This window comes from Telopea speciosissima, chromosome 11, assembly GCF_018873765.1.
Source record: "Telopea speciosissima isolate NSW1024214 ecotype Mountain lineage chromosome 11, Tspe_v1, whole genome shotgun sequence".
Classification (NCBI taxonomy): domain Eukaryota; kingdom Viridiplantae; phylum Streptophyta; class Magnoliopsida; order Proteales; family Proteaceae; genus Telopea; species Telopea speciosissima.
In genome coordinates, this window is record NC_057926.1 from 41,798,700 (window position 1) to 41,825,170 (window position 26,471).

General features: G+C 38.4%; 1 protein-coding gene across 3 annotated transcripts in view; it reads right to left on the reverse strand.

Annotated features, from left to right (window-relative positions):
• Window positions 1–11,877, reverse strand: part of LOC122645836 (TATA-binding protein-associated factor BTAF1-like) — a 72,588-nt gene extending 60,711 nt beyond the window's left edge. For 2 of the 3 annotated variants that reach the window (XM_043839221.1, XM_043839219.1), the window contains exons 1-2: window positions 4,203–4,430; window positions 3,940–4,034 (exon numbers count right to left, since the gene is read on the reverse strand). In XM_043839221.1, coding sequence (XP_043695156.1) covers window positions 3,940–4,034; window positions 4,203–4,251 — 144 coding nt within the window. In that variant the 5' untranslated portion in view covers window positions 4,252–4,430. Of the gene's footprint in view, window positions 1–3,939; window positions 4,035–4,202; window positions 4,431–11,133; window positions 11,138–11,866 lie in introns of those variants that run through there. The other variant, XM_043839220.1, reaches the window with a different exon arrangement.
• Between the last annotated feature and the right edge of the window lie 14,594 nt (window positions 11,878–26,471).

Genomic DNA, 26,471 nt, shown 5'->3' on the forward strand with positions numbered 1-26,471 from the left:
AAGTATCGATATGTATCGGTACGTATCGATACGGATCGACCGATACATATCAATACGTATCGACCGATACATATCAATACGTATCGACCGATACATATCGATACATACCGATACGTACCGATACACTAAAAAAACACTAAAAAAATAATAAAAAACGTCTCGTCTATATCGATACATATCGTATCGTATCGATATGTATCGGTCAATACAGTCGAGACAGTTTTTTTTTTAAAAAAAATAGAGACGTCTCGGTCTGTCTCGTATCGACACCGACCGATACCGAGACGTATCGGCCAAGACGATACGATACGGACCGATACTTAATTCCTTGGCTACATTACATACTTGATACAAGGCATAAGCTATGCATGTCTTTCCTCACCATTTCTCCTAATGTCATTTTAGGTCTGCCCCTGACTCTTTTAGTTCCTTCAAAATCAAATCACTGGTCTGTATTGGGGCATCCAAAGGCATCCGTTGAACATGGTCATACCATCTCAAATGACTTTCTCGTAGCTTATCATGTATCGGAGCTACTCCCAAATCAATTCTAATATGATCATTCCTTACTATCCTTCCTAGTTTTGCCACTCATCCATCCCAACGTCCTCATCTACGCTACGCTGAGTTTAGTTATATGATGCTTGTTAACTTTCTAACAGTCCACACCATACATCATAGCCAGTCGTATGACTATCCTATAAAATTTTCCTTTAATTTTAAAGGAATATGCCAATCACACAACAATCCGGACACACCTCTCCACTTCATCCATTCTATTTTAATTCTCTGTGAAACACCATCCCCTATATCACCTTCTTTATTTATGATTGATCCCAAATACCTAAAATAATCACTTTGCAAAATCTCCCTCTTATCAATTTTCACCACCTAATTATCCATCCTAGAGTAAGCAAAGGTACACACCATATACTCCGTCTTCATTCTACTTATCGTAAAACCTTTTGATTCCAAGGTTGATCTCCATAACTCCAACTTGGTATTAATCCCTGCTTTTGTCTCATCCACCAAAACAATATCAGCAGCAAAAAGCATACATCAAGGAACCTCATCTTGAATGTCGCTAGTTAAATCCCCCATGATAAGCACAAACAAATAAAGGCTTAAAGGTGATCCTTCATGTAACCCAATTGTAATTATGAATTTACTACCTTGACCCTCCCACAGTTCTTACACTTGTCACCCGCACCATCATACATATCACATTGCATTTTATAATTTACAAAATATATTACTATACATTGAAAATATCTATGTCAATTTTCAGCAAGCTATCTAAACCCCAAGTATCAATATAGCCATCGACTTGGGTTAAATCCAAATCTTCTAGAAGCAGTAAAGCAAGTGGTTGCCAAGTTCAAGCTTTGTGATACAATACAGTCTATTTGCAACAATGAGGTGAGTTTCGTAGTTCATTAGGAATATATTAAGTAATTATCCCAACTCGTATTGGTTATTAACATTAACAATTTTCCAAATGTGTATAGATTAAAAGTTTCAGGTATGCCAAGGGGAGTTTGGGAGCCCTCGTCAAGTGGCTGGCCGGGCAAATACTAATGTTGGTACGCAATTCAGTATCTTATTTTCCTGCTTACATCTGTATTAAGATGTGCGAAAGTGAAATGCAAATAACATGTCTCATTGGTGTAATCCAACTGAAGGGTGGGTGTTGTATGGGGTGACACACAAGAATTGACGAAGCTAGCAATCAACGTGCTCTCCCAAACATGTTCTGCCTCCGGCTGTGAGCGAAATTAGAGTATGTTTTTGCTCATCCACTCCAAGAGGTGGAACTGATTGGGTTCCCAATGTCTGGCAGACTTGGTGTATATGAGGCTGAAGATGCAGCATATATAGAGAAAAACAGGGAGCATATCGAGCTCGCCAACATTTTCCACATGGAGTAAGAGGAGGATCCCTTGTTGGAGTGGGTAAGGGATATAGGTGAGTCGGCGATGGATCAGGCTGAGGGTAGGCCTAATCCCCAGATAGCCAGTCTGATGGGTGCTTGATGTGGATATATATGGCTTTAGAGGGTCATATACACTCACAGACACGTCGATCCTTCACGCCCGCACCTGACAAGTGACCAGGATGATGAGGACCACCTTGACTGGTCCATTCTAGAGGTCAAACTCCACACCGTCACCATCTACTCATGGAGATGATGGCGACAACGATGACGATGGTGGTGATGGGAATGGTGATAGATATGCAGGACTTTGATAGGAGTATGACCAGGCAAAGGAAGAGCAGGAGCCAGAGCCGATTCGGTCCACTAGGGAGACCCAGTTTGATCACGCCACACAGGATATGGGACCACGGTGCATGTCCATCCTCACGTGCAGACTGCACAAGAGGGCCTCATCGCCGGTTCTGACCAAATGAGAAGGCTGATTGTATGGAAATCGATAGCTTGTCTAGCACCGTTATAGGATTGAATATAGGGGACAGCTGATCGAGTGGGCATTGGTGTGCCCCACCCTTCACCGAAGAGAGCAGCTCGTCAGAGTTCAAAGCATATGGTGGCAGCTATGATCGTTTCATTAGCGTGGGGGAGCATACATCTGCATCTGTTCCCAGTGCTTCTAAGTATGACGCCCTCTCACCCGTACAGATTAGATCGTTCTTTGAGGACAGCTGCTTCTCCTACCCAGCCCACCAGCCGTACATGCAGGTAATACCATCTAGTCATAGTGGCGAAGTGGATGGTTCTTCACACTCACAGTATGGTGACCTATACCCTAGGATAGGTTACCTTCGATATGTAGATGATGTCATTTACAGGGCAGCTGTGGAGGACTATGAACGTTTCTTCTAGCACACTATGACGCAGTCTCTATTTTTCATACAGTCGGAGGAAAATGCTCATCGGCTCCATCGGTCCATGAGTAGGCTCGATCATCCACATCATAGTTCATGGTATTAGTCATCTAATGGCATGAAGGGGTCCACTTTGTAGTTTGTACTCATGTATTTGCAGACAGCATTGTATTGTTGGGACTCAGGTGCCTATGTTACATGTACTTTGTACTAATTCATAAATAATTAATTAATATTATATTTCTTCATTCATGGTACATAATTTATTTGTTTTACTTGCCTTTCCTGTCTTCTAGTAATAAAACAATGTGTAGAATAGGCACTAGTACACAAGGTATACAATAGGGTTTGGCGTATACTACCAACCAAGGGTACAAATTCAAACCACTACTTTGTGTGACTTATCTTGCAATACGAAAGTTTACATATGTTTATATAGGCTAAAATAAGTTTTCCCTAAAGTATCGTAGCCTAATATGGGCCTCCCTGGTCAACTGAAACAGTGGTGAAAAATGCACTGTTTAGGTTAACTTTCGCCCATTTCGGTGTGTGTCGGTCATTTCGGTCTTAACCAAAATACGAGATTTTGACCTATGCCCTGAGGTCGAACAAGTCAACCCCAAACCAAGGTTGATGACCAATCCAGGTATGATAACTAGGTACTAGTATTTAATACTCCTAGTGCCAGTTACATGCTCGTGCTAAAAAGCTCAGGGTTCACAGATATCCTGTTCTATACACATGAATATGCCCGTCTCTATTTCCTTTTTTTCTATGAAATTCTCCCTAACAACAAAACAGAAGAGGTAAAACCTTAAATTGTTAAATCGTCAAAATTTTATCACGTTCAGAGTTGCCAGAAGTATAAAACCATTCTCTGCTATGCTAATATACACAAAATACATTAATACAATCATGCATCAATAGTATGGGTGCTACTCTGGCTATGTATAACAGCAACAAGTTCAAAAAAACACCACATTGCAAGTTCCCAAAAAAAAAAAACAATTTGAATCTAACCATGATTAAACATGATATAAAGAAAAAGACAAAAAAGAAAACAGGCACAAACTGAGAACTGGATCAGTTAGTTACCTTCCTTAGCAAAGAGTTCAAGTCTTGAGGATGTGCCCTTGCAATATCCCCGATCTGACGCGCAGCTGCAAATCTTGTTGCTTGGGTTGAACCAGCTTAATTTTGGTTCAGAAACACAGCGCAAACATAATTAAGAGGGAAAGTGAATGCTAACACATATTCAACCATGGTTTCATGAATGTCGAACCATTTTAGTCTAAAAATGCAGTGCCAGTTTATATGAGGTTTGGAATACACAATGAAATTGGGGCAGCAAAGGTTACTGTCCAATAGAGTGAGCAAACGATGAAGACGAGACGACTGTTGAGCCATAACGCCTCTGAATATGCGTCCTCTCTCATTCAAACACGTTGCAAAAGTGAGATACTCTTTCCAGAATCTAAGTCCTTGAAATACTAAACCATCAGGCTAATTGTTAAGATATATACCACATCTGTCCTTGAATTACTTTTAAAAACATGTCATATGTGACACATACAGCTTGAAATCATCTGCACAACAAACACAGAATAAGTATGTCTGTATGATCAAGTGCACCACAAGCCTACATGAATTTGTTCAAAACCAACTAACGGTGCCATATGAACTGTCTAATAATTTTAACATGTCAAGATTGGAAAACACATACAAATAGGAATATATAAAAATTGTGGAATAAAATACATACATTGAGAGAATAGAACTTTCAAGTAAAGATTAGCGTGAAAGCTTGCAGCCCATGTATGCCCATCAACATATTAGGCAACAGACCTTCAGGGATTCAAAACTAGATCAAGCAAAAACACACGAAATTCGATCAAGCCCGATAAAATTGATTCAAGTAAAAATCATTTCTACTGATCAGGGGATCAGCTCAATCCGGATCTATCTTGCTCCAGGTCAGTCTGTACCTGGAATCCAACAATAAGAATGGCGGATCCTTGCTAAAGTTCTCCCTGGAAATCATCAAGCCTTGTATATTACAAATGACTTTGTGATGACATTATAATGTGGGAGCTGCAAAAGACGATCAGCAACCAGAGAACCCTCTGTTCAACGAGCCAAAACTTGGTGGTAGAAGAAAGATATGGAAAAGATGTTCTCTGCATTGGAAAAGCATGTGGTAAATGCATGAAGACTGGTAACAGAAACTTGAATGTGAAATGTTATACAAGATGAGATATTTGTCCAGGTACGCTCCCCGAGGCAAGTCAAGCAGAGTAAAATTTTGAAGGTCAAAAGAATGATGTGTGGGTGTCAGTGGAAGGTGAAAAGGCTTCAATCTAGGCCTGAAGCTTAGATTAGACATTCTGCAGATCTGTGGAATCTTTGATACTTCAGTTCCAGAGGTTGAAGATGATGATGATGCAAGCGATGGTGTAGGTGTAGATCAAGAGAAGAAAGATAAATACGCTGATTGTGATACAATTGAGAATCAATCTTTGAAATTCCAAGCAAAACCTGACAAAATTGGCGAACTTTTAAGCCTACTCTGGGAAAAATTGTGAACTATTTCCTTTTTACTAGATGCCAAAATCACCTCCCAAGCAAAATCTCAAACCTTATTGAAGATTCACATGTAATGCACACTGAGAGGCCTAGCACTAATGGTGAGGAATGTGACCGGGTAGGTTGATCACATCTAAAAGTAGATCTAATGCAGATTTAAGTTTGAGTTCCAATATTCCTCAGGTTAAGGTTGGACACAAGGTGAGTGAGAACTTAAATATGTCAGAGAGAATACTTGTTGAACCAATTCATTCAGGTATAGTTATAGAACTTAAAACTCACATCAAAAATGGAAAAATACAAAGACTAACTTCTAAGACCACAACTTGGACTAAATTGTACTAGAACTAGGACTAGACCCATACACTAACCCCTTCTCTTCCTTCCCTTTGCTGCATCATCAAACAACCTAATTCTGAATATGCTGGCGAATGTTAACCAAATGAAAGTACATTGGAAAGAGATGATGCAGGTTCATCATAGAAATTGGCTTATTTCTTTAGAAATAGGCCTAGGGTTGGGTTATATACATGTTGGGCCTTTGTTCCCAAGGGTTTTCTATGTATTAGGCCACTTTAATGAGCCTAAACTAGGGGTATATAGGTTGCATACGGGATTAGCCCTATACTTAGTTTACTTTTAGGTTTTTTAATTGAACCTTCAAATTGGTTGCATCCAATTGGTTCAATTTAAGTGATCATGTGACTTAATTAAGTGGTCATGTGACCTTAAGTCCAACCATGTTTTGAGTCTATTTCTTTTAGTATTTTAGTTTCCTAGTTGGTTTAAGTTACCTAATAGGTTAGGGATAGGGTTAGGCCATTCCTTTTTAGTGTCTAAGTCTATTTTTGAGTCTTCTATATAAGTTTGTCAGGGAAGCCAGCATTGTATACGAATTTTGATTAATAAAAACTTAGCTTTATGTTTGCGGCCTTTGTTGCTGCCTTTGCTCCATCGTGAGTGTGCCTTGTGAGTAATTTCAAGGTTGTCTTGTGAGTAATATCAAGGTGAAGGGATTGGTGGATCTCCAATCGACTTCTTGCATCTTGTAGATCGGGAGGTCCTGCCCAAGCTCATCTTCAAGCTGCCATTGAAGAACCTGCAACTCAGTAAGTTATTTTACTGTTTTAGCATTCCTCTTCATCCTCTAACCTAAACCACACCTCCCTCCATCCATCAAACCCTAACTTCCATTAAACCTGCAACTCCTACCTCAACTAGAACTCCCCCATAACTCCAGTTTTAGCCATCAGTTTCGAACCCTACTTCCAGCCTATATCCCCCACATCACTTCCTACACTCGACCTTAAACCTAGCCCTTAGTCTCCACTCTAACAGCTCCATTCCTAAACTCCATTAAAACCCAAAACCTGCAACTCAATTCTGTCCAAAATTGCAGAATTTTAAAACCTTCCCAAATCCAATTATTTTTATCCCATAATAACTCCCTAGACCTGCATATTAAAACCCTATAAACCCCTTTCCTAAAATCCACCCCTAACCCTAGATCCTGAAAACACTCCATTTTTACAAGGCCTCTAACCTGAAACCCTAGATTTCCAACTTCATCCAAATCAATCCAAACCTACACCAATAGACTCATAAAAGCCTGCACATCATTACCAAATAAAACCCTAGCTCGAAACCCTAACCCTAACCCTAATTCTACCCTATTTAGCCTAAGCTGTCCCAATCGGCCAACCTTGTTAGGTAACCCTATTCCCCTGGCTCCTAGTAGGATTACTCCTATCTAGGACTACATTAAATTGGTATCAGAGCTATGGCGGAGGGAAGCTCCAACCAAGCCTCGAAAGACCCACCTCCCTTCGTTTTCAAGACCCGAGTTCGTCTACCCAATGGGAGCACAGCCATATTAGTCGTTGATAAGAGGCGACGTAACAATATTATTTCACAATCCGTGATGGATATGTTGTCCCAATCAGGAGAGATTTGCATCATGCCTACATGTAAAGTCTTTGTTGAATTTGGGTGTTCTTCATACCATGATGGTGCTTGGTGTAAGCCGGTACCATCTCCAAGGAGCGTTATGGCAGTAGGTTGTAATTGGTTGGACGAGCGACAAGGTTGGAATGAACTTGAAAACAACTCGTGTGTACTACCTGATCGACACCGTCTATACCATTTGTTTACTCTAAAAGGGTTACAAACAAAGGTGACCACATCGACTGTACAGCCATAGGGACTGCCGAACATGTCAACTCAAATGCAAGTGACATCAACTGTGTTTGAAGTTTCACCAATGGCGGATGCACCACCAGAAGATTCTACTAAGGCAATTTGTGTTGAAGAGATTCAAGAACCTATAGCTAAAGAAATTCAAGTAGACCAAGCTGCACCAGCAGTTGAGATCACAATTGAGAAGCTCGGCCATCAAATTGATGTGGAGGTCCAAAACACAATTGTAGAAAATTCTACTGAAGAGGTATACATTGAAGAGAACAAAGTAGACAAAGCTGAAATAGTAGAAGATGAAAAGTTCATTGAAAGCATTCCAAAGGAAAATAATGACTTTCAAGATGTTGTTCCTAAAGAGGTGGAGCTTGTGTCTCATGCATTAGATGAGAAGGTTGCTAACACTGAAGGTTCTATGGACGAGACATTGACAGTTGCTGCTGATGCAAAGAAAGAACACATAGAGTTTGTTATGCCACCATGGTTCTTCGAAGAGCAAGCTCCACGCATTGAAGACTTTATCCCCAATGATCCTGCCTCATCGGAATTTTGTTTGGGGATGGTCAAAGCTGCTGATCACATGTTGATTCCCCCCCATCACTGCAAAATTCGAGGACGAATTTTTTCAAGTTGGGGAGAGTTGATGCAGGTTCATCATAGAAATTGGCTTATTTCTTTAGAAATAGGCCTAGGGTTGAGTTATATACATGTTGGGCCTTTGTTCCCAAGGGTTTTCTATGTATTAGGCTACTTTAATGAGCCTAAACTAGGGGTACATAGGTTGCATACGGGATTAGCCCTATACTTAGTTTATTTTTATGTTTTTTAATTGAACCGGTTCAAATTGGTTGCATCCAATTGGTTCAATTTAAGTGATCATGTGACTTAATTAAGTGATCATGTGACAACTTAAGTGGTCATGTGATGTAAGTTGGGCTGGATTAGGACTCTATAAGTCCAGCCATGTTTTGAGTCTATTTCTTTTAGTATTTTAGTTTCCTAGTTGGTTTCAGTTACCTGATAGGTTAGGGATAGGGTTAGGTCATTCCTTTTTAATGTCTAAGTCTATTTTTGAGTCTTCTATATAAGTTTGTAAGGGAGGCCAGTATTGTATACGAATTTTGATTAATAAAAACTTAGTTTTATGCTTGCTGCCTTTGTTGCTGCCTTTGCTCCATCGTGAGTGTGCCTTGTGAGTAATATCAAGTTGCCTTGTGAGTAATATCAAGGTGAAGGGATTGGTGGATCTCCAATTGACTCCTTACATCTTGTAGATCGGGAGGTCCTGCTCAAGCTCATCTTCAAGCTGCCATTGAAGAACCTGCAACTCAGTAAGTTATTTTACTGTTTTAGCATTCCTCTTCATCCTCTAACCTAAACCACACCTCCCTCCATCCATCAAACCCTAACCTCCATTAAACCTGCAACTCCTACCTCAACTAGGACTCCTCCATAACTCCAGTTTTAGCCATCAATTTCGAACTCTACTTCCAGCCTATATCCTCCACATCACTTCCTACACTCGACCTTAAACCTAGCCCTTAGTCTCCACTCTAACCCTTCCATTCCTCCACTCCATTAAAACCCAAAACCTGCAACTCAATTCTATCTAGAATTGCAGAATTTTAAAACCTTCCCAAATCCAATTATTTTTATTCCATAATAACCCCCTAGACCTACATATTAAAACCCTATAAACCCCTTTCCTAAAATCCACCCCTAACCCTAGATCCTGAAAACACTCCATTTTTGCAAGGCCTCTCAACTGAAACCCTAGATTTTCAACTTCATCCAAATCAATCCAAACCTACACCAATAGACTCATAAAAGCCTACACATCATTACCAAATAAAACCCTAGCTCGAAACCCTAACCCTAACCCTAATTCTGCCCTATTTAGCCTAAGCTGTCCCAATCGGCCAACCTTGTTAGGTAACCCTATTCCCCTGGCTCCTAGTAGGATTACTCCTATCTAGGACTACATTAAGAGATCTGGAAACTTCTGTTCACTCAGAACCAGTCCCTCCAACTAAATCTTAATTCGAGAATCCACAATGACAATGTATCTTTTTCTATCTGTGGTTCCGATGAAGAAATTTCTTGGGAATCACGAAAAAGGTAAGAATTGTCAACTGAAATTGCAGTAAAGGCAATAAGGAATCTGTTTGGCCAGAAATTTAGTTACTCTGCAAGTTACTCCAAGACGAGTTACCAATTCCATCTTGATAGGATAAACTGCTAGTCTCATAAAATATAGATGATCTCAACTGTTTCAAGACACCAACTTTGAGAAAGCTACCAATCTTCACACCTCCTCTCCCCTCCCCTCCAATAAATTATTTTAAAATGAAATTTGGTGGTAGTTTCCTAAAGGACACCCAAGAAGTAGAGGCATTCTTATCGCTCTAAGGGACTATAGTGGCACAGTTCTTGCAACTGGAGCAAACCAATGTCTTGCCAGAGTTCAAAGAAGCTGAAGTTTGGGCAATCAAAGGAGGGCACGAGTCGTTAGACTAAGAACAAAACCTTTGCCATTGCAAAATGAATATATTGAAGCAAAGTCCCTAGAATCTCTCCTTCGCTATTTGACTTAAAATCAATTTTACAGTCTCTAAGCAACATAACAATTCGGTATATTCCTACACTAGCATACTCATCTACTCATGAACTGTATGGTTTGGTATAGTGCATTTCCAGATTAATTAGATAATTGCCTAGTTATTCACAGCCTTTGCCTTTTCCTCTTTGGGGAAGAGGATGTTCAAAATGTATCGTTGCACAGTTGCACGGCTTCTCTAGTTTGCAAATCTAAAATTGCAGCAATCAAAACCATGAAGAGAAAATAAATCACAAAAAGAAATCATTACAAAATTGCAGGATAAAAGAACAAACTAAGACAAACCCATGTTTCCAATCGCCGTAAACATAATCAGCGGAAATAAAGGAAAACTTACCCAATAATCCTGTTTTCTTACGTTCTATTGACTAGGGTTTTCTTGACACGGAGATCAAAGCCGATGAACAACCGCCTTACTCTCCTCCTTCCTTGCCTTTCTGAATCATCTTCTTCGTTTTCCCTGATCGACACCGTCTACCAGATAAGGTTCTCGTGGTAGCTTCAGAATCAGAGCAAGAAATCGAATCTGACAGCAAAAATCCCTAGAATCCCCAGCTTCCGCTGCTCCTTCTTCATCTTCTTCTTCTTCTTCTTCCTTCAACCATTCTTCGTTAGATTTTCTATTCTCAACAGCAGGGTTGGTGGAACAATAGAAGGAGAGAATCCAAGAGGATGGCGTAAGGTTTGGGTGTTGCGATCGAATTGTTTAGGACTTGAGGAAAAGAAGAAATGGCCGTTTAATAACTAACTTGTTGGGGAGCGTTGTCTACGCAAGCGGAGTAGCCTATGCCCCTTATAAATATTTTTGGTTAAATTACAGGATTACCCACCATTGGGTTTCCTTTTACAAATGGGTTTGAGTTTACAGAATTACCCAATTTTAGGTTTGAGTTTACAAATCTATTCAATACAGTCCTCAATCATGTGATTTTTTTGACCGTTTTACCCCCACCTTCCCTTCTCTTATCACCTCCACCCAGACCCACTTTGGTTCGTTTGGATTCAGAGCTACTTCGGCGATTGTTACAGAAACAGTTGACTCAATTACGCAGAACTCCGGTGCCCCAGATTCCTTTTCCAGCTCTACACGGCTCTTCCCTGCCGACCGGTTGCTCTCTCTTTCACAAGAACACAACCAGACTAGAACCCTTCAGAAGCAATTGATCAATCATGAAAAGGGCAAATGGAACATAAATTTCGACACCTGTAAATAATATTTAATCTTATTGCTGCCACAAGGCATAACCACTAATTCGGTAAAACAAAAGGAGAGATTGAATTATCACCGAAAAACTCACCTTTCCCTTCCCTACCCATCTCAATCATTGTAGCAAGTATAAAAAAGAGAAATCGTGTGCCAGCAATTACCCCAAACCTCGCCTGTTTCCCTAAGAACATCGTGCCCCTTGCAACATCCTCGCACCCAAGACCATCACCTACCGATGTACGATTGTAGGGATGGGATGTTGTACAAAGCGTAGGGGTGAGCAACTGCAGTGGGGCTAGGCGTGCGACACAAGCTGCCGAGGGGTTGGGTTGTTGAAGCAGGCTGTAGGGTGGGGGTGGGTGTCGGAGAGACAAGGGGGTGGGGTTGTGGAGGTAGTGATGGCGAGGCGGAAGCGGGAAAACCAGAGTGCTTGGGATATAGGGGGCTGGTAGAGTGTTAGGGGTAAAAATGTCAAAATATGTAGGAGATCACTGTTTTGGGTAGTTTTGTAAACCCAAACCCAACCCTTTGTCTTTGTTAACTCAAACAATAAGTGGATAGTTGTGTAAAGGCAAACTCAATTTTGTAGAATCTTGTAATATTTCTAATATTTTTCAATGGAAAATTTACACATACCACCCCTAAGGTTTAACGAAAGGAAATTTCCCCTCCCAATTTGGGAAAATTCTACGTACCCCTGAGGTTTGCCAACGGTAACGAATAAGTCCATTCCGTCAGTTCATAACTAACACTGTTAAAAATTAGACTTGAACTGACGGAATTACCCTTACAAGGAAAAAAAAATAAAAAAAAAAACACATGCAATTCATTCTTCTTCTTCTTCAACTGCCGGAGGGTGGAAGCATTTCACTAGGATGTCCAAGCAATAAACAGTTCCAATTTGCTTTGCTCATCACTACTACTACAGCTTATTGCTTGGATTTGACGAGTAACCCGTCTTCCGATGCTTCCTCAAGAGCCTCTCTGAGCTTATTCTCCTGCAACTGCCGGAGGGTGGAAGGGTTGCCATTGCCTTCCTCTGTCGAATCCGACCCATCTCTCCTCCTACTCTTCTTCTCCAGGAATAGGGACGCACAGTGGGATATAGGTTTCCATAGTGAAAGATGCATTGATCGAAATGCTCCTCACAAAATCAATCTTTGACGGGAAAATCCAGAAATGAAGAAACAGGCACAGCGCACCTCTGCTTTCGAAAATCAAAACCCTAATTTGTGGAGGGAAAATCGGCGTCCATTGTAGATTTGGGTGGGCCACGAAGGAAATCCGAAATCCTTAAATCTCACGAGAAGACGACAATTTAGAAGCCTTCAACTGCAGCTTCCTGCTTCCCTATTTAAGTTTTGAAAATCGGCAGGAAAAACGAAGAAGAGACGGAGAGACGGAGCGAGAGAGATTACAGAGCTCTGTAGAGAAGAGACATGGGGCACCAGAATCATCTTCACCTTCATCGTCATCATCAAGCGGTGGACGATTTGGCGAATTTGTTCATCAAAGCTAATCATGACCTAAGCGTTGTTCATCACCGGCTCGAGAAGGAGTTCCAGCAAATCTACCCTGAAAATGTTTTCCCTCCATTCTCTCTCCTATAGATCTAATTTTTCTCCCTCTGCTTTGCACTCGTCTTTCTTTTCATGTGAGTTTTAGACTAAATGCTGTGTTTCATTTCTTGTTTAATTTTATGATCTCAGATGCTTTACTTTTCTTCAAGTTAAAATTTTTCCCTTTCTTTTGGATGTGAATGTTATAGGCGAATCCGATGAAGCTTGTTTATAGGATAAAGAAGATACAGGAAGACCTATTGTCCTTGAAAGAACACTGCCGTGAGCTTCTTGCTGCGAAGCAGGTAACTGATTTTATTTTATGTTTTTTAAGGGAAAAAAAAAATGACAAGAGAGTGGAGTTGGTGAAAAGTGATGATCTAATTGGCTTGAAGTCATGCAACCTTCGAAAGAGATAAATAAATATCACCCGCTGTCAGGATATCTGTTGGAATCGCATGGATCTATTTCATTATATCAGTATGTATCTAACCCATTCTGCCATTTCTGATTCCATTCACTCCCAACTTTAATTTACAGAGGTTCAATTACTTTGCTCACCCCTCGCTCCAACCCTCATTCTTCTTCTTCTTCTTCAATCCAAGCAATAAGTAGTAGTGAAACTGCACTGGCTTCCTCCCTTTCTAGTTTCTCCCCTTGTACAGTTGTGTGTACCTACAACTCATCTTCCCAATCGATTTGGAGAAGATGAGTTGCAGGTGTTTTTTTTTTTTTTTTTCCCCTTGTAATGGCAGTTTCGTCAGTTCAAGTCTAATTTTTAACAGTGTTAGTCATGAATTGATGGAATGGGCTTATTTGTTATCGTTTACAAACCTCAAGGGGTACGCAGAATTTTCCAAAACTGAGGGGGTGAAAATATCCTTTCGTCAAACCTCAAGGGTGGTATGTGTAAATTTCCCTTTTTCAATTTATTTTTTGGGAACTTATTCATGTCACAATCAGTTTGTGAATTTGTAAGATATCACAAAATGATCTAAGCGTCCATTTGCAAGATCCTTACTCTATTTTACAAAGCTGCATTGGGCTTTGATGATAGCACCACTACCAACTTACCAAGGTTTTAAAATTCAGAACCGGTCAGAAAGGATTCTGATCCAAATTGGCCTGAATCAGTTCACGAATCAGAAATCTAAATTGTGAAAATCGAATCTATTTTGGAATCGAGAATTGGCCCATGAATTGATCCGATTCAAGATGGATTATAAATAAAATGATTAGAAATTGACCGATTCAGATCCGATTTGGCCAATCCAATTCCGATTCAGGAAACAACGATTAGGAGCGGTGGAAATCGGGCATTGTCAACCAATTCCGATCCGAATTGACCGCTTCACCGGTTGCATTCCCGATTTTTAAAACCATAACCACTAGGCCTTTTGTTGTTCAAAGCCCCTTCTTACATCATCTACATCTTCACAATGGAGAGCAATCACTGGTGAAGGTAAAGAATGTTAAACTTTGTTTCAGAAAGAGATTTATGCTATCAAAAATAGATCATTACTGTCGGAATTATAGATGGTAGCCGCAACATCTTTTACAAAGGTTACATATTTGCTAAGCATCACTCACACTTGTAGTTGCAGAGAAAAGTTTGAAAAAGAAGAGGTCAGGAAGGAGAATGAAGATGTGAATTTACTAGTTTATTCCTTCATTATCTTAATGCATTCTTGTGACATTATGTAAAATCACAAAGTAATGTCACAAGAATATTTTGCCTTGTATTTTTTTTTATCTCTTCTAAAAAGTATAATTAGAAAAAGGAAAAAAGAATGATGCTTGGTTACATGGTTGTTGTGCCCAAACACAGGAGCACGTGATATTGTCGCTCAACCCCTTCTGAAATCGAAATATGTCATTAGTGTTGTGTCTTGATGTAAGGGCTACACGACCAAGCAACGATGTCTTGCCCATTAAAAAATAAGGGATGGTTCTCTGAGCAAATGGCACAGAGAAGAAGTGCACCAATTAGGTGCGATAAAACGGTATCCAACACTAGAGGACAGCAAGGTCATTTCATGAGGAGAAAATAGATAGACACAAAGGTGCTAGCATATTGTACCCAAGAGGCTCAGAGAACCTTTTCCCTTAAAAAATAGTGGAAAATGACTCTATTAGGGAGTCTGATTCTTGCGTCCAGACATAAGATGGGGCAAAATGATCGCCCCGCCCCTATAAAAGATGAAAATCATGCCATATTGATGATTCTACATACGCTCCCAATGGCCCCCATGCTGGCATATGGCCACGCTCCCGGACAGAGAAATCCTCCCCCAAAAAATATAATGTGAGGAAGTTAGAGACTTTTCCCCTAACTTCTATATGGGAAAAGGTTCTTCAAACTTCTAGTGGAGGGTTCTCTACCACCCTCTCTTAGTCAATCTCTTACCTCCTCACGTAACCTTGTTTGCCCTCCTATGTATGAAACCATTATGTCGTACCTCATTGGCCCACTTGCTTAGAGGCCCTCTCCTCTTAAATGTTATTATTTGAAAACCTCTAACTCGACAGGCAAGTCAACAAATATTGAAAACCTAGTCCAGAGTCATGTAAACTTGCCTAGGCATAAAAGAAACAAGACTTAGTATAAGTCACCTCGATTTTCATTTGACTTAGAGTTTTCTCCTGAAACACATGAGACTTGTCAAGTCTTGTCATTTTTTCTTTTGTCGCTCCCTTTCTCATACGCACTTAGATGAATACTATCCCTTATTACATTCTCACACTCTCTCCATCTTCCACAAATCCCTGATTGAAAACATATACAATTTGTTGGCATTGAAGCCTTCGTCAATACCTTTTGGTTTCTTACTTTTTCCCAATCCACACCTAATCAATATTGTTCATTTTGGTTTGTAGGCCCTCCTTTGAAGTTGCAGATTTGCGGGTAGCAAATCATAAGATGCAACAAGAAGTAATGATAGATTTTGGTTCCTTGGATGTTAGTTATGTGAAGTTTCATTGGATACTTTTCCCTGATATTACTATAAGGGTTTCCAACGTTTGAAATATGGAGGCTCTCGCACTTGTTCACAATTCATACCCTGGCCACGTTGATGTATGGATTTTGAAAGATTCCCAAAATCCAAATGGACAAAACAATATCATCATTTCACAATAAGAGGTATGTGTGTGTGCGCGCATTTATATGATTTTGTTTACCTTTTGGCATCTTTGAAGAATGGTGATGTGATATGTTTTCTCAGACAATGAGAAAAATTGTCGAGATATTATATTTAGTAGAACGTTTTTGGTGATTACTAACTTATATTTGTATGGTGAAAAAACTATCGAAGAACGTTTTTGGTGATTACTAACTTATATTTGTATGGTGAAAAAACTATCGTGTCAAATTGATATCCTCTCAATTATCAATGATTTACAAGAAAGCAAGCCCAAGCAATTGGAACAAGTCGTCGAGCAAGCTCCTCAAATAGAAGAATTTATGGATGAACTCGAATGACAAGTGTCATGATGTGCTGAAGCATCATCAATTGAAGATATAAATCTTCTAGAGATCATTTCATAAAGATCAAGTGCCTCGGATGTAAGAATGGCAAAGGACATTGTCAGAATGTATTATACATTGGCGCAAGACTTGAGAACATATTTCAACTTGTAATTTTTTATTATTCCTAAAAGTTATTTATTCTCACAACTCTAACATCCTAAGGACTTAGCCTTAAGTCCCTCAACAATGACTAAAATGTTTGACCTTTAGAAATTGACTTTACTTATGACCATAGGGAAAATATAGATTTAAATTGGTATATTAATCATGGATTTATAACCAACACATTATGGTGGTCAAATAGTCAAAGAAAATTGCTTGGTCAAATCAAACATTTGGATAACCAATCGATTGACTTGATTGGCAATGCGGTGACCACCAGGTCAACCAGTTAGTAGGCAAACGAAGTTTCCTGTAAGGTTGATTTTGAGACTGTTAACATTATTAGTCGACTAGCTCAAGCAAGAGGTCAACCAGGTGGACTTAAATTCTTCCGAATTACTCCAATAGTCATATTTAATGACGAGTTCCTTCAAGTGGGTCAATTGGTCCTCTCAAGTAGTCAATCAAGTTTGCTATGAAAAGAGACATTGTGAGCTCCAATAACCATATATTTGGTTGTTTAGAGGAGTTCCGCAATCTACAATCTTGGAGTTTTAGAGTTTACTGAGAATCAGATTACCATTACTCTTTAACTTACGCATTTAGAGTCTTGCTGTAAATTCTTCATTAAAAGAGTTTATGGGAGATAGGTCTCTCCAAAAGGAGTCATAAAAACATGAAAATATTTGATCAGTACTATTAGGAAGTGATTGAGCTAGTAGAAAGCCCAAAAATATGAGTATCTCTTAATAGTGGATGAAGACAAGTGTACCGAACCACTTTAAATCTTGTTAGGCCATCTCTTTCTATTTCTCCTTCCTCGTTATCTTGTGATATTGTGGTTCTTATCAGCACCTTTTTATTTTCATGTCAGGTAAAATATTTTGTTAGCAAAATTTTTAATTATGTATCACCCAATTAACTCCCTCTTGGATTGCCTACTGGCCAACAAAATATTGTTAGCTTATAATGTCAAACGTGGACAGATGTAGACACTGAACTTTTTCATCCCAAACACTCTTAGGCATCAACAAAAAACTTGAAATTGTCCATCAAAGTTTCTCGATAAAAGATGACCATTTTACCCCTAGGATAAATTGGGCTCCCAAACCTCTTCAAAATTGTCAGAAAATTTTACGATAAGACATTTTTAATCATAAAAAATCTAATCATAAACTTTGGTGTGAAAACGACACTATTTGGCTATTTTTTTATAAGACCTTAATTTTGTGTGACCTTCTTTGGGTATAATTTGTTTTTCTAGAGAAATTTGTGATTTATCTTTACATCTTTGGATAGTACTAAAAAAATACTTTTCAACGATGTATGGTACGTCACAATCTGACGGTCGGATCTCCAAAATTGTAGTTGAAAAATCACTGTGTGAAATCACCATTTACTGGGCTTGGGCCCATATAATGGACCATAGGGAGGCTGCCCACATGGCATCCATTCATGACGAGGTTGGGCAATGTCGCCCAACCTCTCCATGGAGTATTTGGATCCTCTCCTTCATTTTCTATAAATACTTGCCTCTCCCTTTGGTTTTTCACACCTCAAAACACTTTTAGAGCTCTAATTTTTTCAAGGTCTAACTTCTCTCCTCCCACGAGCAGTCCTTCGATAGTCCTTCGGTGTCCCGAACCCCTGGAAAAGTTTTGATATCCATAGGGAATCCCAGAAAACATAGTGACGGTAGAAATTTTTCAAAAAACCTAAAAATTCTGAAAATATACCGAAAGCTATAAACTTCACTCGAATTATTGCGAAAGTGTCAAAATTTTCTAGAAATCATCCGATAAGCCCTTTTCGGGCCCCCAAAAAGTATTTTTATATCTTTTATTTTTATTTTTTATGTATATTTACTAAATTTTGCAAGTAGATCGAAGACATATAGTTACTTTTCCCATTTGTGCACCTGGGTTAGGGTTTTTACCCTAACCTAGGCCCTTTTTTTTTGCAAAATGAAATATGTTATGTTGGTTACTATTAATGCTATTACCATGTTATATATATTAATATGATATTATTTATGAATATGTGTTCCTAAAACCTCATCACGTTGTTACGATACTGAATTTCTCCAAAATATCCCTACGGTATGCTATTAAGCTGCCAAATTTTTCGATAAGGGTCCAATAGACACCTGAATAGTGCCATCAAGCTCCACCTTTCCAAAACCAGTGGCTAGACCTCTGAGGTGGTCAAAACCTTGAGAATTTTCGTAGTTATCTACCAGGATCTATGGTTGACCTAATTCATTTCTAGGGTACGTGGGTAGTCTGGTCAAGATATCCTAGTTCAGTCATCATCATGCTTACATCACCCATCTAATCACTACATATGCATATAATCATGCACAAACATACAAGAAGTGGTGGGGTAACCAAATATCAAGTCATCAGAATTGAAACGTAGGAGATCGAGGAGTTAGAAGATTGTCCTTCATTTTATAAGTTGATTTACAAGTTTTTACTCGTATCGGGCCATCACGGCCAATTCGACCAATAAGTCTGAAACGACCAACCATGAAGGTATTGCCTAGATATCAATATCGGATATCGATGATACTTGTACATATCGACATCCATTTATTCCAAACAATCTAAAGGTTTATCCCTCACCAACTTATAAGTTCTATCAACTCTATACAACCTTATGAAGCGCCAAAACTGTGTGAACACAACTGGAGTACATAAATAAAAGTTTCTGTTACCATTGATAACAACTCCTATCACAGTTAAAAGATGAATTAACTTCCACAAAACATCATTGTCATATTTAAACTTTGCTATTAAGTTGCAATCTTGTATGGTAGAACCAAAATCTATATATCATGCGGAGGTTGGTCATACCGACACACTAGGATCTAATAAGGCAAGTGTTTTCGTGAATACCTTCGTCTAGTTACTTTCTTAAAGTGACTAGATTAAAGTTGATTATTCCTTGTATTATTTTTTTCCATTCATACTTGAATTCATCGGTTCTACCCATGCTTCCTTCTTCTTCTTGTTCCTGCCATTCGGCCTAGAACTTGAAGAGAAAACTACAGACGCCATTACTATTGTCCTGATTTTCTCAAAACTCAATTCCACAATTTACATAAGATGTAATCGGTGGCATGACTTATATATTAAATTAAACATCCATGACTGAATTAAGTGATTCCAATCCCATAGAGTGACCTATCATTATTATGACATGATCAAGAATTGGAAAACCTTGATTCATCTTGAATAATATGAGAGACCTCAGTTGATGATCAATGAGAATTTTAAGTTTTCTCATCAAACTTCTCCTTTGGTGTCATCATCATGTCTATAATCCTTGGCAGTTTCTGAATGGTATCATAAATTCAACTAGGGAAAGAGAATCTTTTTTCAAGATAAAACTGATATATTCAACTATAAACATGAGTGAATTTTCAATTTAGATCAAACAGGAATTCTACTTATATAAAATAATTAGTGGGCTAGTGATGGTAAAAAGGGCTAATGATGTACAATTAATTTATAGATATAAACCATTGAATACAAGTGGGCGAAGCTCAATCAACGGTTTCTCACACCTTACGACTTCCTCAAAGTTTGGGGTGTGAATTGGAATAATTCAACCCCTACATGCATAACTTAACCCATCAGAGTTCATTGTGCATGTGGTAGTCGACTGGACTGATTTTTTTCTCCACAAAACTTTCAATAAGTTCGGTTGCCTGAGTGACATGCCCATTCCTATCAACTGACACACACTCAAGTCAAGTGCATACCCGTTGTCTCGGGGTAAATCATAACATCATGGGTTAGTGTCTACTATCGCAGTACACCTTCCACTAACCATGTTCACTACCTATCTCATAAGAGATGAATACTAACCATCTCATCTAGCTACTCAAGCATTATCCTATCGATATATGCTAGAATAGGTCAACAGGACCTTTACACCCACAGACAACAGGAGACCATGAAAATCCCACCCGTTAGGGTTTCCCATATCACACTTGCTTTATTACCATAAAAAAAAAATACACTTGCTTTGTAATGAGGGAATCAGGAACGTACATACATACATTTAATGAATCGACATATACACATATCATCATACATGCGTACTTCGCCATACATACATCACATGATCATCCATTGCATGAAGTAAAATAAGCATTTCCATGTATTAATTTTAGTGGTTAAGGGATGGCATCCGGAGTCAAATTGACTTTTCATCACATGAAAGTCACTTTGATTCCATGATGGTGGGAGTAACTAAGCCTCATTAGTTACTCCCAGTTACTCCCACTCAACTTATTAAGTGGTAATGCAAAAATGCATTTTACAACCAAAATAACGTAGGGGTGTCAATGGGTCGGTTCGGTTCGGGCTTTTCGGTTTTGGTGTGATTTTTATAAAAATCGAAATCGAACCATTAAAAAATGTTCGGTTTTGGTTTCAGTGCGGTTTGATTTCGTGTCGATTTCGATTTATGATAATAGGTTGATATCGATTTGGATTCGGCTCGGTACCGGTTTTATATAACTAGTAAGGTCCGGTTAGTGTTTATTTTTCTTCTCTTTCTCTTTTAACTACATAAAATATTTCAAATACAATGCATCTTTCCATACTATGTTCTATGGCCTATGGATACAAATAGTTGAACTCTTGAAGTGTCGTTGAGTGGCTAAGGAGTGAGGCCGCTGCCGCCGCTGAGAGAGTGAGAGTCGAGAACTCGAGACGAGAGAGTGAAAGTGAAAGTGATTAGGGCATTTAGGGGGCAATGGGGCATTAGGCATTTACTGATTTACTCATTTAGTGGGTTGGGTCGGTTCGATTTGGGTTCTGGTCTAACGGTTCGGATCATCGGTGCATCGTCGGGCTAGCCCGAATCGAACTGAAACCAACTACTCCTTGGATCCACAAATCAAACCCGAAACAATAAGAGATCGGTCCAGTGTGGTCAAGGCTTGTTCGAGCCGATTTTATCGGTTCGGGTTGGGTATTGACACCCCTAAAATACCGATTACACTGAAAATAAATTATAACAAATTCCATTGAAATCTTGCCGCTTCAACCAAGCAATCTACATCTCCGATCAACTTCGAACATTGTCTCCAATCATCTCATGATCAGTACCACCAATGTCCCTCGATCATCATCTCATGATCAAATAACATAAAATCATAATTCATAATTCTGTTTTAGATTGCCTTTTATAAAAAACCTCGGAAAACTAACCCACCAATTGGAATGCCCGAAGGAATTACACAATTTTATAAAAAAGACAGGAAGGAGAGAGAGAGAGATGAATTATATGTCATATATATGTATGCCATCCACATGGTTTATTTTTAAATCTCATAACCACCAAACATTGCATGCATTTGATCATTTAATTTCATTCATGTGGAAATTAACACTAACAAACCTCATACGAATTTAACTAACTTTTAGTTAAATTGCCAATGTGAACATCTCTTATTCATTCAGTCATCATGCCCCAAAATATTATCCTAATATCAAATCTCATTTAATTATAATAAGGGTTTAACTACACATGGGCCCTCAAAGATAATCCACTTCACAAACAAACACATGCAGTGTCTCTCACTAACATTTAGTGAAAAAGAAATTACTTCTCATGTAATGCAAATCCCAAATCCCCAAACAAAGACACTTAAACACATTAAAAACTTTAATGTAATAAGGTGAAACATAAATATGTATGTGGGCCCCATCTCATGGGGTATAAATGGCCAAAACACTACCCATCCATACCCATACAAGTCCACATGAGCACTAAACACTTGGGCCCAAAAAGTTTTAAATCATGGGCCAATTAGCAACACTTATCAAAAACATTTAAGCCCAATACGAGCTCAACTTGCTTAAAAACCTATTGTACAATACATTAATCCAGTTTAAGTCTCAATAGATAAGCCTAAATGGGCTCACAAATATTAAGCCTATGAGGGCTAGACAAGAATCACCTCAAAATATCAATATCAAAACCCATTCGGGCTTAGGGGTATAATCCAACCCAAAACTATTAAGTCCTTAAGAAGATATTAAAAATAGTGGCCTTAAGGCTTAAGCCCACAACCCATTAAAGAATAAATAAATAAATAAACCGAATCAGTAGCTATAAACCAATTGGTTTTTTAAAATAGAAGGGCAAAAGGGTCATTCCATATACATGGGGTTTCAAACTGTTTTTCTCTCTCCTTAAATCTTCCTCTACCCTAACCACCATGGCACCATCAACATCAACATTTGATGTATTTTTTTTTTGAGGATAAAGAACACTAATCGGTCGTGTGCAAAGTGTGGCGACCACGCCCAAACACAAAAAACGCATTGGGCCATTTGGGTGCCTATAAATTACCGCTTTACCCCCATGTAAAAGTAGAATTTTCAGGTGTCCAAGACGCCTTTTGTGTCTATGCGTGGTCTAGCTGGGCGCAAAACGAATAGAAGCGAGCAACGGTGGAGACCAATACCGATAACGACCAATACCAATAATGATTTCTAAATCCATGTTTCAAAAACATGATTTTAGTGCACGGTATTGGATCGAGTATTGGTACCTTGAAACCGATACTAAATCCATGTTTCAGATAGGCTTACTCCTGGTTTTTCTAAAAAATCGATTTTTGACTAACTAGCTATACCAATACGGAAAATCCATTTGTATTCACCTTCCAATAAATTTTTTTTTTTTTTTTTTGTGGGGGGGTGGGGGGGTGGGCATTAAGGTTGAGTTTTCCCCTATTAATAACATACTATATTATATTATATTGTTGGGAATTTGATGTGCAATATTGGGTGTGATCCCCTCGTTAGAGAGTAGAGACACATGGAGCAGGAAGTGCACGTCATTTCGATCATTCAAGGGAGGGAGGCAGTCCGGTCATTTCATCCACACCCAATGTGTCAGAGCACATCTTGCATCCCAATGTAGAGAATATTTTCCCTTTTTGTTATTATGCACTCTTCCTACATTGTAGCAAATGTTCCATATTATGAGTGTAGTTTGTAACATTCATGTTCTATATTTTATTAAAATGCCTGTTATAATCTTAAGTTATTGGATTATAGGATTTTTGTAACTTGCAATAGTGGATATATAATCTCACAACCTTCTATCCGAAGATCATGGTGCCGTGATGTTTCTATATATCCACTAAGTTATTTGTTTTCTATGTTTTCTTATATAATTATTTCAGTCTTTGGTCTAGAAGTTGTAATAAGCTGCTTAAGTGCGATTTATATCTCTTCGTTATGCTAATAGGGGAAGAAATGCATTGCTTACCCTACTGTGAAGCTCAATTAACATAGTCTTGGGAGGACTTGGAGGAGGAACATGCATGGTTACTTCACTGAAATTTTGTCGAAACATTGTATTTTTTCTATGAGTTTTGCTTGGCCATTTAGGGGTGCAAAATGCCGAAATGAGCGAAATTTTGAAACGAAATGCAACAAAATGATGCATTTTTTAGACTAAAATTTCTGAATTAGTGCATTTTTTCATTTCGACCTACCATCTTGTCTTGAACCCAACGAAATCTCTGAAATTTCCGAAATTTTGGTAAGATTTTGAACTTTGAATTATAATTGTGTGTATCATCTCATGTTTGAACAAATGGAACACTTCTACATTTATTATCCTTACAATTAATTTTTGCATCTACTTGATGATCAACCTCTCTCACCAGCCACCTTGATGATAAACTTTTTCTGCAACCCCACCTCTCCACCACTAGACACCATCTCTCCCTAGACCAGGATTCTCTACAGTACCGGCGGGGTGGCGGTGCACATCCGATGGCACAACAAAGGGCAGGTAGCACACATGGCTTCTGCTGTGCCGACGGATGTGCACTGCCACCCCAACTGTACTGCAGAGGATTTTAATACTTCTCTCTCCTCTCTAATGGTTGAGATATAGAGGGGGATCTTAGCATATAAGATTTCATTACATCTTGCTACACATCATTTTTATCATTAGGGTGGGTTTCAATGGCCTGAGCATGACCGGTCGGTGCTACCCATATCAAGTTATTTCCACCAAATACGAGACTTCATGTAATATCCCAAAATTCTAACCATAGAATTTTGATGTACTTTAGAAGCTAGGAGAATTTAGAGACTTTTCTTTGTGGTGACTGTACGAGGTGTGAGAAATCTTGGAAGTCAAGGTATTTTGTAATACAACTTATAGCCATAGTTTAGGTATTTGCATGTTTTTGGTGATTATGTTATTTATATTTGGTCCTTACTATCCTATGAGAATTTTATGTGATAGATGCTTGTAATATTGCATTGATAATGGCAGTTTTGAAATTTTGTGTATGACCATAGACTTATTGAGCATGGCCAAGTTTGAGTACTATTATTTTGTATTTATGATATACAACTTGTCATTTTTTGAGTTTATGCTAGTATCATCTCCACTTTTACCTCTGTCACTCAGGTTGGTTATAAAGAGATTTGGAGAAAAAGAGTCCTCATTTAGAGGTAGGGATGTAAACGGATCGGATTCGACTAGGATAGTGCTATATCCGCATCTGCATCTGATTAGCTTTCGGACGGATTCGGATAGTGCTAAATGGATACGGTCACGGATACAGATCGGATATTTTATCTGTTTACATGTAAATATAGCTTTTCGGATAGCTATAGCCTATCTGTATCCGTATCCATTTAGCTTTCGGACAGATTCGGATAGTGCTATAAAGATACAAATACGGATACGAAAATGGATTTCGGCTATTCATTTACATCCCTATTTAGAAGACGGTTTCCCAACTGGTTCAATGAGGGCTGACTAGAACCAAACCACTAAAACTAGTTTAACATACTTAAATTAATCATTTAGGATTAATTAATAGTTAATTGTTAGTAGTTATAACTTACATGATAATTAACATTAATATGGAAGATGTTTATTTGAATAGATAAATGATAAATAATATGGCCTAATATAATACTTATTAGCTTGCTGAGTTATTATTGTCTCCCACAATGACTCACTTTTTAGTTTCTAGTAATCTTAATCATATTCTTTTTGGTTGGACAATTGTAGTCATTCATTTGATATGAGAACGAAGAGAGGTTACTCATGATATAGTTTCATCAAGTAAGCATGTATTAGCTTCTCAATTCTCCCCCCTTTAGCATGAACTTTTCAACTATAAATACCATGGCCTTTTAAAATATCATGTGATACTATAGATGGGGCCAATAAAGTTGTAGATAATAATGAGACATTGGAGAAAACCAATAGTACTATAAGTATGGTTTACCGAAAAAAAGTATAAATATAAAATGAGTAAGTAGTAATATAAGTAAGTACAGTTTATCAAAAAAAATATAAATATAAAATAGTGTTCGATGATTTAGTATGCTAAGATTTATTCGCCTATTTTTTTAAGCATTACTTTGCAACATTTAGGTATTCTTTGGTATGTTTCAGCAACTAAATTTGTATTGGTTGGGTCATAAAGGTCCCTTTAGCTCTTCATTCTCATTAAGGCTAATAACCATCAATGAACTTGTAACGTTTCTGTTTTTTTTAAGCACCAATACGTGTACTTGCAAGTTGCAACCATAAAAATCTTTCTAAAACCAAATTAAATAGTGTTTAGCACAATTATTTAGTACAGTTCTTTATATTTTATTTTATTTTAAAATTTTTGTGCAGCTCGTATAAGGATGAAAATGTTTGCCCAGATGCAATATGAATTGGGGCCAATCTCAAGTCCATAAATGTGATCTCTCCAACTCCAACATTAACTTGGGTTGGGCAGTGATGTTTGGACCTCGGATGACCAAGATGCAAGAAATTGGA